This window comes from Bos mutus, chromosome 21 (assembly GCF_027580195.1).
Source record: "Bos mutus isolate GX-2022 chromosome 21, NWIPB_WYAK_1.1, whole genome shotgun sequence".
Classification (NCBI taxonomy): domain Eukaryota; kingdom Metazoa; phylum Chordata; class Mammalia; order Artiodactyla; family Bovidae; genus Bos; species Bos mutus.
In genome coordinates this window covers 22,136,864-22,149,247 of record NC_091637.1, presented here as the reverse complement: position 1 = coordinate 22,149,247, position 12,384 = coordinate 22,136,864, and the positions used below count along the sequence as shown (strand labels likewise).

Below are 12,384 nucleotides of genomic sequence, written 5' to 3'. Positions count from 1 at the left end.
TGCATTTCAGGTGGATTCTTTACTGTTTGAACCATCAGGGAAACCCAGAGAACAGTATGGAGGGTCCTTAAAAAACTAAAAATAGAACTACCATATGACCCTCCAATCACACTCATGGGCATATATCTGGAGAAAAACATTATCTGGAAAAATACATGCACCCCAATGTTCATTGCAGCGCTGTTTGCAATAGCCAAGACATGGAAGCAGCCTAAATGTTCATCAGTGGAGGAAAGGATAAAGAGGGGTCCATTCCCTAGCTACCCACCCCCACACTTCCAACCCCCACCCCCAATACCACCAACTAAGACACCACCAGCATGTACAGACACGTTTTTGCAATGAGGCCCCTCCAGAGGCTCAGGGTGTGAACAGCTGCACAGAAGGCTGTGTGCTGTGGAGTCAGCACCTTAGGAAGTGGGAAGGGGAAGTGGGCAGAGAAGGAAGGAGTCTCAGGTCCTGATGGATCAGAAGAAGGAAAATGGGGAGAGGTGGTCAGGACAAAGGAGATGAGAAAGCCAAGGATGAATGCAAGAGGGGCAAAAAAAAAAAACAGAAAATGTAGAAAAGATGAAAGAAACAAGGGAAAGAGGCAAAACAGGATGTGGGCAACAAAACAAGAAGGAGACAGAGCAGAAGGAGGGAAGGAAGCATAAAGAGAGTGAGATGAATGGGGAAGGATGTGAGGAGGGAGAGAGGGAGCCAGGCAGAGTGAAGATACAGGATAGGACTGGACAGAATCAGGAGCACTGGAGACATCCTCAGTCCCTATGGAAACCTGGTAGGCCCAGTACCCCAGGTCAACCGTGTACATCAGCAGGTTGATGGCTGTCAGGATGGCCACAGCCAGTAGGCGATCCTACAGGCACATGTCGTAGGCGAGCTCATCACTGCAGCTCACAACACTGGACCGCTGGGACTGCCCCCCAAACTCCTCATTGAACTGGTAGAGAGGCCAGAGGATCACAGTGCTGATGTAGAGGAGGATGGAGAACAAGGTGAGCACAAGCTGGAAAATGGGGTACGGGATGTGCAGTCTATATTCCCGTTCACTCAGTTTCAACAGGAGGACCACAGCTCCCAGGATGAAGCAGATGGAGTACACGGCCACACACCACACCAGGGCCATGTGTTGCACAACAGGGTGCAGGTCCAGGGAGGGGCTACTGATGAAGGCAAAGATGACACCAGCCACAAAGGTCTCCAGCACCTTCAGCAGGCCTGTCACAGTGTGCACGTAGCAGATGATACCATCGAGGTCATACCAGTTCCACGTGAAGGCCACACCCAAGGCATAAACACAGATGCGACGCGGGAGAAGGCAGTGGTGGTGATGGCCTGGTCCCGGTAAGGACCATAAGGCAGGAACTGGACATATGCAACGGAGTAGACGATGGAGGCCGAGAGGCAGACGAGGGTAGCGTAGCAGGCATGGCTAACGGGGAAGTTGTACCGGTAGAAAGGAAACAAGGACGGGAGATCACAGAACTCAACAGTGGAGAAGATGAGGGTCACAGCGAAATAGATGCACCAGATGGACATGGACCAGTCACCTATGACTCCTCTCCAAATGCCCATGTCGGCCAGCAGGGAGAAGGCCATGCAGGTGGAGCAGAGCTGCGGCAGATGGAGGAGGCAGTACACCTTGCCCGATTCATCCTTTTCTGGGGATGTCGCCCTGGTGGGCATGGTGTTGTGAAATCTGGCAGGTCACAGTCACCAGTGTGGCAGTTGTCTTCATTGATGACCCATCATTGAAAGATCCAACTCTGGAGGAGGATTAAGTCAGACGCCTAGAGAAGGCGCAGGGCCCTGTGATGGCTGAGGTTCAGGATCTGTGGAGTTGGAACCAATGGCTCAGACACGTGGGTAACAGCACAGCCACTCCAGAATTGTTCTCCCCATCCATCAGCCTTGGCCTTGTCAGGAGACTTGTCTTATCCCAAACCTCACAGCTGGGTCGGGTCTGGGCACAATCCATCAACATTTTGGACCTCTCTGAACTGTGTGGCATTATCTACAGAAACACAGGGTAGGATGGTCCTTATCTACAAAGCCATCCCTTGAAGTCTCTCAACATTGAAAACAAATTTTTAAAAAATTATTTGGTAGTAAAATTATACCTGAACAGATACTAGAGAATTTATCATCTGTATTTATTTCCCCTAGTGTGAATGTTCAAAGGCTTCAGTTTCAGAAACACTCATGTGTATGATTACAAGGTGCTCTCAGACCCCAGTGGGGTGTGATGTCATGTAGAGTAGATACACCATGTCATTTGTCTGGAGCTGAAAAATCTTGAATTCTGGAGCTTATCTAATCCCAAGGATTTAAAAAAAAAAAAAAAAAGGACTGCGGATTGCACTGCTAACCCCATTTATTGATGAGAAAACTAAGACTTGGGGACTTAAATGTCTTCCCTAAGGTCGAAACCCTAAGAAAAGAGAACCCCAGATAAAAATCCCAAAGCTGTGGGTGTGAGCACTTTGCTCTACAGCCCAGCATGTCAGCAGGCCCGCAGGTGGGAGCCCAGGACCAAATCGTGGCGCTCTGGGACCCAGGACACACCTTCAGGATCATGGCCTTCTTCCACAGCAACCTAAAGACACATGTCCCGGCCCCTCCTCCCAGCAGCATCACTAGAAGGAGCTGCCATCTGAGGGGACACAGCCCCACCCAGAGGAGGGCAACTCCAGGGGTGAACAGGGAGGAGCCACGGGGTGATAGCAAGGCCGTGGGGACAAGATGACACAGAAAGTAGGAACTATTTGAATCCCTGCTCTCAGTTTTGCCTTCACATGTGACTTTTCCCCACTGGGGCAGGGAAACCCCAACCCAGCATGATTCAAGGTGGAGCCTCATGGAGGAACCACAGAATAAATTAACATAATGTTGCGCTCTTAAGTTCCAAAGCTGCCAGCCAGGTGTGAGTCCGGAAAGATCTAGAAGTACTCTTACCTGAGCAGGGATTTTCCTGGCCTGGGAGACGGGTGAGCAGCTTCCAAGCTGGGAAGAAGAGATTGGAAATGAAAAAAGATGCTGTGTCTGATGCTGATGGGGAGGCTTTGGATCCATTTAATGGCACAGAGGGAGGCACTGGAGAAGGAGAGGCATGGGGTTTCTAGCTGTGTGACCCTGGATAAGGCCTGTGCCCTCTCTGGGCCTCAGTTCCCCGACCTGGAAAGCAGGAGGTTTGTCTGAGCCTCCCCAGCAGACCCTCCTCCACTCTAATCTGTGAGCCTGGACATGGTGCCTCTATCAGAGCACAGCCTGGATGTGGCTGAGCCCTGCCTGCCCAGCAGCCAGGTGTGTGGACTGGAAGATGGTGAGCCAGGAAGGTCAAGGTCAGGACAAAAGAAGGAAGGAGGAGGTGAGATGGAAACTCAGAGTTACAAGGAGGCTGTGGGGTGTGGAGGAAACTGGTAAGTTACCTTACAGAGTCTCAGTTTTCTCATGTGTGCAATGGGCTTAATACCTACTATATGTCAATTTAATGAATGAAGCTGTATGAATGGCTTATAGAGGACCTGGCACCTGAACACACTGGAACCATAGCTGGCATGCCAGCTACCTGTTCCCCTTCCCCTACCCACCAAAAGGAACCCATATGGCCCCAGCCCCACTCTGGGCATAAGCACATGCAAGCTTGATTTGTTCCAGATCATGGCTTGCAAACCTGTGTGTCCTGGAAGTGGCCCAGGGATTTGTTTGGTTTTCCTTCACAGTGTTTTCAGGAAAAGATAGTGTAGAAGCAGTTATATCTTCCTGAAATGTTTGGTAGATGCACGGTTTTTTCATTGCATATGAAAATCCAGTTTTCCAGATCCTTTACAAGTCTCATAAAATTAGCTGCTATGCCCTTTATACTGACTTTCACTCTCATCTTTGCTTAGTATTTTCTATATTTTCTTCTTCTCATGTATAATTGACACAAAGCAGAACTACTTTAAAAGAACTAAATTAAAAGATGTTTTATTTTCTTGGGCTCCAAAATCACTGCAGATGGTGACTGCAGCCATGAAATTAAAAGACGTTTGCTCCTTGGAAGAAAAGCTATGACAAATCTAGACAGTGTATTAAAAAGCAGAGACATTATTTTGCCAACAAATGTCCATATAGTCAGAGCTGTGGTTTTTCCATGGAAGGACTGATGCTGAAGTACTGAAACTCCAGTACTTTGGCCACCTGATGTGAAGAACTGATTCATCGGAAAAGACCCTGATGCTGGGAAAGATTGAAGGCAGGAGGAGAAGGGGATGACAGATGATGAGATGGTTGGATGGCATCACTGACTCGATGGACATGATTTGAGCAAGCTCTGGGAGTTGGTGATGGGCAGGGAAGCCTGGCGTGCTGCAGTCCATGGGGTCGCAAAGAGTCGGACACGACTGAGCGACTGAACTGACAGTTTTTCCCGTAGTCAGGTAGGGATGTGAAAGTTGGGCCATAATGCAGGCTGAATGCTGAAGAATTGATGCTTTTGAACTGTGGTGTTGGAGAAGACTCTTGAGAGTTCCTTGGACTGCAAGGAGATTAAACCAGTCAATCCTAAAGGAAATCAATTCTGAATATTCATTGGAAGGACTGATGCTGAAGCTGAAGCTCCAATACTTTGGCCACCTGATGCAAAGAGTTGTCTCATTAGAAAAGACCTGATGCTGGGAAAGATGGAAGGCAGGAGGAGAAGGGGAAGACTCACCAACTCAATGGATAGGAGTTTGAGAAAGCTCCAGGAGATAGTGAAGGACAGGGAAGCCTGGCATGCTGCAGTCCATGGGGTCACAAAGAGTTGGACACGACTGAGCGATGGAACAACAACAAATGATGACCTCACATGTCCCAGTTTTCCCTCTTGGACATGGCCAGGCTGCCTGCCTGCTCACAGGAGCGTCCATGCCTCCATCCAGGGAGCATCCATGTCCTCAACGTCATTAGAGCCTTCAACACCTTTCACATGCTCTGACGTCACATGTAGACATGTGTGTACAGACATGCACACATATTTGTAGAGCATATCTGTATCTTTTTTCTTCCCTGTTTTTTAAACATGAGACCATGTCATGCACACAGCATCTTGCTTTTCTACCAACCCCAAAAGGTGCAGCTGGTCCTGTCCAGGGGCCTTAGTCCTCTCCATCCCCTTTACTTATTTCTTTCCCTCCTGGCTCCTGTGCATATTTGGACTGACCCCCCTTCTCTAGATCAGTGGATCCTCCCCTGTGAGTCTCAGACACTGGGGGACACAGGACATGGCAAGGGGTCCTGGGTTCGATGTGATCATCCTGCTCTAGAGTAGGAGGTAGGCAAGCATTTCTGGAAATTTTTTTAAAAATATGACAAAAATTGTGTTATTCATCTCTAGTATCTAGAAAATAGACAGAAATTCTACAACTTAATAATAGACAACACAATTTAAAATCGAACAAACTTCTTAAGATGTTTTACTTTGTCTTACTAATTTACAGAAGAGTACAAAATGCAGTACTTGGGCGCAATCTCAAAAACAACAGAATGATCTTGGTTTATTTCTGAGGCAAGCCATTCAACATCACAGTAATCCAAGACTATGTCCCAGGGCTTGATACTGAAGAAATTGAAGTTGACCAGTTCCGTGAAGACATACAACACCTTCTAGAACTAACACCAAAAGAAGATGCTCTTTTCATCATAGGGGATTGGAATGTAAAACTAGGAAGTCAAGAGACACCCAGGACAAGAGGCCAAGGCATTTTGGCCCTGGAGTACAAAATGAAGCAGGGCAAAGGCTAACAGTTTTGTCAAGAAAACACACTGGTCATAGCAAACACCATTTTCCAACAACACAAGAGATGACTCTACATATGGACATCACCAAATGGTCAATACTGAAATCAGATCGATTATGTTCTTTGCAGCTAAAGACAGAGAAGCTCTATGCAAATAAGACCTGGAGCTGACTGGGACTCAAATCATCAGCTCCTTATTGGAAAATTCAGGCTTAGATTGAAGAAAAGTAGGGAAAACCATGAGGCCATACAGGTATGAACTAAATAAAATCCCTTATGATTATACAGTGGAGGTGATGAATGGATTCAAAGGATTAGACCTGATAGAGAGAGTGCCTGAAGAACTATGGATGGAAGTTCGTAACACTGTACAGGAGGCAGTGACCAAAATCATCCCAAAGGAAAAGAAATGCAGGAAGGCAAAGTGGTTGTCTGAGGAAACTTTACAAATAGCTGAGGAAAGAAGAGAAGCAAAGGGCAAAGGAGAAAGGAAAAGATACACCAAACTGAATGCAGAGTTCCAGGGAATAACAAGGAGAAATAAAAAGGTCTTCTTAAAGCACAATGCGAAGAAACAGAGGAAAACAACGGAATGCAAAGGCTAGAGATTTCTTTTAAGAAAATTGGAGAGATCAAGGGAGCATTTCATGCAAGGATGGGCACAATAAAGGACATAAATGGTAAGACCTAACATAAGCCAAAGAGATTAAGAAGAGGTGGCAAGAATACACAGAAGAACTATACGAAGAAAGGTCTTAATGACACAGATAGACACAATGGTGCGGTCACTCACCTAGAGCTGGACATGCTGGATCATGAAGTCAAGTGGGCCTTAAGAAGCATTACTATGAACAAAGTTAGTGACGAGATCAGGCTGGGTTATAAGGTAGAGAGCTGAACTGAAATCCTAAAGTGGTCTCTCCACTCTGATGCTCTGATGCTATGGTTTGAGAAGGAGACAATCTGGGGAAATTAAATGCTGAGAGAGGCTACAAGGTTTTTCTGAATGAGCTTCTCCTGATGCCAAGGGAAGTCACTATTCCAGATGGAAAACACAGAGAGATTCTCAGATTCACACTCCCTCACTTACTTGGTTTGGTTCGGCAATATTAGGAGACTCTACTTCTTCAGAAGGTATGAGAGAGCCCCTTGGAAACTCTTAACCTTTCTGACACAAAAGTCTCTTTGAGAATATGACTATCCCAGAAATATGCATGCACATACCCTGGAAATGTTGCACTCACTATCAGGGCTCTATAGACCTCCTAACCCATCCCAGGACATCAGTGGATCCACAAAGCTCAGGGCAGAAAGTGGTCTTGGAGGAGTAAGTCAGGTGATTCCTACACCACCTTTCCCTCACGTGTGGGTGAGCAGAGTCCCAGCCTCATATGCAGGGCTCCCCTTGTGGATCTCCCAAATGCCAGTGGTCCCCAGATAAACAAGAGAGTCCTCTGGAGCATCGGTCCCTAAACTTTTTGGCACCAGTGACCTGTTATGTGGAAGATGATTTTTCCACATACAGGAGGGAAGGCGGTGGTTTTGGGATGATTGAAGCACATTGCATTTATTGTGCACTTTATTTCTATAATTATTGCACTGTGATACATAATGAAATAATTATACAACTCACTATAATGCAGAAGCAGTGGGAGCCCTGAGCTTGTTTTCTTACAAATAGACAGTGCCACTGGGAGTGACGGAAGACAATGACAGCCACTCTCCAGTGTTAGCATCACTACCTCAGCTCCACTTCAGATAATCAGGCATTAGATTCTCATAAAGAGCACACAGTCTGGATCCTGTCAGATGCAGGGGGTCTGAGCAATGTTTATGGGAGAGAAAGATAGAGAGACGTGGTGGGGAGGGGGATGCGGTGCAGAATCTGGCAGGGACAGGCATTCACAGCCTTGGGCACCACATTGAGTATTTCGGACTCAATGGGAAAGTATTGATGAGATGTAACCAGGGGACTAACATTTACTCACAGAGAAGCCTCTGGGATTGCCCCCCAGATAGGAAAGATGCAGTATGCAATGAGGGGCATTCCAAGAAGAGAGGGAGGGATCTTGAGCTCAAAGTCATTGGATGAGTAGGCCCCTCAGAGCCCCAGGCGGGGGCAAGTGTGTGCTGGTGGCTGGGAGCTCATTTGGATGGAAGGGCCCAGGGAGTTATAGCCACATGTAGGCCCTTCCAGTTCAGTGGATGTTTATGAATCATCTGCTCTGGATCAGAGGCTGAGGATCCAGGTAAACAAGGTCTGATTCATCCTTGAGAAACTCTTGGTTGAAATGGAGGAGGCCCATGACCTGACCATTAGCACATCTGTCGGGAGTGTCCACAGAGGGGAGGCCAGGCGTCCTGAGCAGGGATGGAGGGCGGGGGCAGACAGGACACCAGATCTGAGTGGAGGATGCGGGTGTGTCTTAGTGAAGAAGGCAGGAGAGGGGGGCTTGGGGAGACGAGAGTCCAAGCCCCAGTCTGAGGAGTTGGGGGGCTTGTCTTGGAAGCCAGAATGTGCAGGAGGCAGGGGATGGACCTGAGTTTGTGTATCTCCCAAATACCAGAGGTCCCTATGCAGGGCTTGTGGCACCAGGGACCCAGGACAAAGTATCAGCTCCTGGATTCACTCAAGAGCCCTGTTCTCAACATGCTGAGCAAGGAGCACTCTAGAAACATCTGTGTCCACGTTCCCGGGCCCTGGGCTCCTGTAAGAACTGCTCCAGCCCCTCTGGGTCTGAGCCAAGTCTGCAGTGCCCCGCCCCCACCCAGCAGACAGGAGCCCCTGGAGGACACACCTGGCCTTAGGACCTGGATTCCTTGCCTGGGCCTGCCTGGGCCCCAGGCTCATGGGTGAAGCCTGGCCTGCTCCAGACACCTGCCGAGTCCAAAGTCTCAGGGGCCTGGGAGACTCACCCCTGACCCACTTCAGCCCTGGACTCAGGAAGTGAGCAGGGAAGGCCCGGGTCACATGGTGCCTGGATTCAGCCCCCTGTCCCCTCTCAGTCCGTGTCTACAGGACAACTCGGTGGAAGACGCCAGAGCAGCCATGGAGCTCTACCGCATCTCCAGGAGAATTCGATAGCAGCGAGGGCTGCCTGCCTGGTGGAGTGCAGCACCTCCCCAAGGACTTGAGGCCTTTGTCTTTTCAGGACAGCAACTCTCTTGCTTTTGAAAAGTGCATTTTTAGCATTAAAATGGCTCCATATGCTCTCAACTTCCCTTGTAGCTCAGTTGGTAAAGAATTTGCCTGCAATGCAGGAGACCTGGGTTTGATTCCTGGGTCAGGAAGATCCTCTGGAGAAGGAAATGGCAACCCACTCCAGTATTCTTGCCCGGAGAATCCCATGGACAGAGGAGCCTGGCATGCCCCAGGCCATGGGGTTGCAAGAGTAGAACACGACTTAGCAACTAAACCACCACCACATATGCTCTCTACTCCTCCAGATCCTCCTCTTGTCTTTTTATTTCTTCTCTCTGAGCTGGGTGTCAGTGGACACTGCCCAGCACTGAGAGGGCAATGAACAATTGAGCTGGATGGGGATGAGTGTCAGTTTCCTTAACATCTTGAATCCTGTGGGTCCAGGAGTAGTCCTGGTGACTTAATTAATACCCCTGGCTCCCCCTCCCTTTTCCAGCTGTGTCTATGCCCAGGAGGGAGGCATTATTTCCTGGGGGCGACACCCAGCTCAGAGGTTGATTCGGCCCATCTTGATATTGGGGAGCTCTCAGGCACTTTCAGGCAAAGGTGCAGAAGGAGTGATGGGTGTCTCCAGGTGACCTTCAGCACCTCATTCCTCTCGTTTGTAAAATGGGGAAAAAAGGTGGTGGACTCTGGAGTCTGAGATAACCAGTTTGGAATCCTGCCATTTAGTAGCTGTGTAACCTAGGCTGAGTTACTCAACCTCTCTGTGCCTCAATTTCTCCATTTGTGAAGCAAGAGAATCTAACAACTCATAGGGTTCTTGTGAGATGATGATCCATACAGAGCCCACAGCACCATGCCTGTCATAGCTCGAGCAGCCATCAAGTGACAATAACCCATGACTATTCTGTAGACCACAGGCCAGTCTAGGAGAGCCACTGCCCTCTGCTACAAGGTCAAGAATCACTGAGGTGGAGGAGTAGGGGTGTGGCAGGCCCTGGTTAGTATTTTGACCTCCAGAGGTGATTCCGATGCGTAAGACATTCAAATCCCATAAGGTGTCTTCTCAGCATCCCCTGGTACGTGAGCACAGCGTTCTCTCACTGCACCAGGTTGGCATCACCTGGGGGCTGCTGGGCCCTGTCCAGAGTTTCTGATTCAGCAGGTCTTGGTGGGAGAACCTAGGAATCTGCATTCCCCGACATTTCCTGTTGATGCCTTGCTGCTGGTCCAGGGACCACACTTTGAGAAGCACTGCCCACATCAGGCCATTGAGATGTGCAGCCACGGATGAGCCATTGGCCTAAGGGCTGAGCACCACCAGGGGGCTCTTCTCACTGGTCCAGCCTCACCCCGCCGTCTACCTTGGCTGCCTATTCATGCAGAGAGAGGACACAGCTCTGCAGGATGAGTCCTAAACAGCCTGCTACAGGGCTGAAGTTAAGAACTCAAGGGATTGAAATCTAGTCCCATCTGACAGCAATGCCAGTGCTTCTCAGACAGTTTTACACTGATGGTGGTTCCCATTCCCACCACTGACACCCAGGAGCCAGGTGTGAGAGGGCGGGCAGATTGAATTCTCAGGGTTCTCTCCTGCCCTGTCTCCCAGGGTCAGGGTCCTGACCTCCTCAGTTATGATTTTTAGGAACCTTGGAAACTGCTGGGTGGGGCTGCCTGTCTGGCTGTGAGTGGCCACCAGGTAGAGCCCTTGGACCATCTCTCTCTAAGACTGACTTGCATGTGGGATCAGCCTGAGAGTCACTCTGGCAGGAGATGTGAGGGACTGGGTCTTTCATATGAATAGGGGGAAGCTCCAGGACCCTCTAGATGCCCTCACTCACCCGTGAGCTGAAGCTCAGGGCAGCCAGAGCAGTGGTGAAGCCTGGCCTGGAAGGTGACCCCGGGCTCTCTGACTCCCAGCCCAAGTTTCTTCCAAAGGATCAGGCGTCCTTGAAAGGAGAGAAGCCAGGATTCCCATCCCCTGAGATTTGGGGCTGGGACTGAGGGAGAAGGGTGCAGACTCTGCCCTGCCAGTCAGTCTCAGCTCTACCCGCCATGGGGTCCTCAGCAGAGGCTGGAATTATTCTGCCTGACGGACCCCCACCCAGGACCCACCATCTGGAGGAAGAGCTCAGGCCGCAGGGGAGCTGGTAGGGCCTAGTGGTTCGGTCTAACTGCACCGGGACTCACTGGAGTCTGTGGAACGAGGGGTGGATTTGCAATAAGAATCCTCTCTATGTGAGTTCGCATCTGTCCTCTAAGGGAAGGAAAGGCTGGAAGACAGCAACCAGGCTGAGGCTCTCCTGCTGTTTGGAAGCCACAGGAGCCTGGCCTGAGGTGCAGCCACAGGAAGGGCAGGACCTGGCTGGCAGAGGCTGGAGGCCAGGCCCGCTCAGTGGTTCCCGGGCTGGGAGGTCCTAGGCTCTAGCCCCGCTGACATTCTGATTCCTGATGTGTAGACAAGGGATAATAATAACCCTTCCAGGCTAGTGTGAGGGTCAAAGACAATGATGTGAGGGGCTGGGCACAGAGCGGGGCCTGGTGAAAGGTGGCCTTGAAGAAAGACTCACCTGTGATCCATCCATCCAAATAGGGCCACAATAATCTACCCATGACATGTCAGTCATGTTTCAATACAAAGTTATGACTTCCTACGAATGGGCGGGTACTTGTGCTGCCCTATTTGCTTTAAGATACAGAAAATGGTGTGTTTGTGTGCCTGTATTTGATCAAGTCTGGTTTACATTAGAACAAAGCTTAAACTGAGTTTGGGGTGGGTGGAGGAGAAAGCTGGGGTATCACGGTTCTATGGGAGGGGGGCAGAGAATAAAAGATGATGGAAGGATCTTGGACTGTGTTGGCCTCTGACAGGTTCAAGGAATAGAGTATTCCAGTAGTGCTTCCTTCTGCTCAAAGCAACAGAAAGAACAAGCTCTTTTTGTTGTAAGGGATTTGCATAGAGTGGTCCTAGACTAGTAACAGAGTGTAACTGGGGGCAGGGGTCTGGGCTGGTGGGAGCTGGCCCCAGCTCAGCATGGACATGGACCGTTGAGGTCACCTGGTGGCCTGAGGGATGGCATGCTGCGGGCAGCAGTGGGCAGCCTGGAGCCTGAGGGGCAGACAGGCTGCCGCTGGGACCAGGGGAGTGATTTCCCTTGGCAGCCATGCTAACAGCGTGTCATTGGTTTAAGGCTTGTTAGGGTCAATGTAGGGAGGGGAGGAGCCCTGAGGGACCCCACCCCATGAGCAGCCTGGTTGTCCAGATGAATTGTTTTGGAGAGCTTTGTGACCTGAGGAAGCTTACTCTCTCTGCAGACAAAACACTGGGGGGATTTACGGAAATACGCTGGTTGGAGTGGAAGTGAGAGCATGGGCTTGAACTGACCTCCCCACCCCACCTCCCCACCCTTGGTTAGATGCAGACCCTGAAAAGATCAACTGTGATGAATCCTCACCCTCTGAGCCTGGCTCCAG

At 49.8% G+C, this 12,384-nt stretch overlaps 1 protein-coding gene across 1 annotated transcript; it reads right to left on the bottom strand.

The window, feature by feature from the left end:
* Window positions 1-859: 859 nt before the first annotated feature.
* On the bottom strand, window positions 860-1,689 carry LOC102281514 (myeloid-associated differentiation marker-like). The gene is made up of 2 exons (XM_070358193.1): window positions 1,288-1,689; window positions 860-1,210 (listed from the first exon to the last, which is right to left on the bottom strand). Exons 1-2 carry the CDS (start codon window positions 1,687-1,689, stop codon window positions 860-862), a joined length of 753 nt encoding a protein of 250 aa, XP_070214294.1.
* Window positions 1,690-12,384: the final 10,695 nt, after the last annotated feature.

Bases quoted from the DNA above. Each gene is read 5' to 3' on its own strand.
- LOC102281514 (XM_070358193.1), bottom strand. From the start codon at position 1,689: ATGCCCACCAGGGCGACATCCCCAGAAAAGGATGAATCGGGCAAGGTG. The intron at 1,211-1,287 runs GTGTGGCCTTCA...GGCCTGCTGAAG, and splicing joins CATCTGTGTTTATGCCTTGG to GTGCTGGAGACCTTTGTGGC.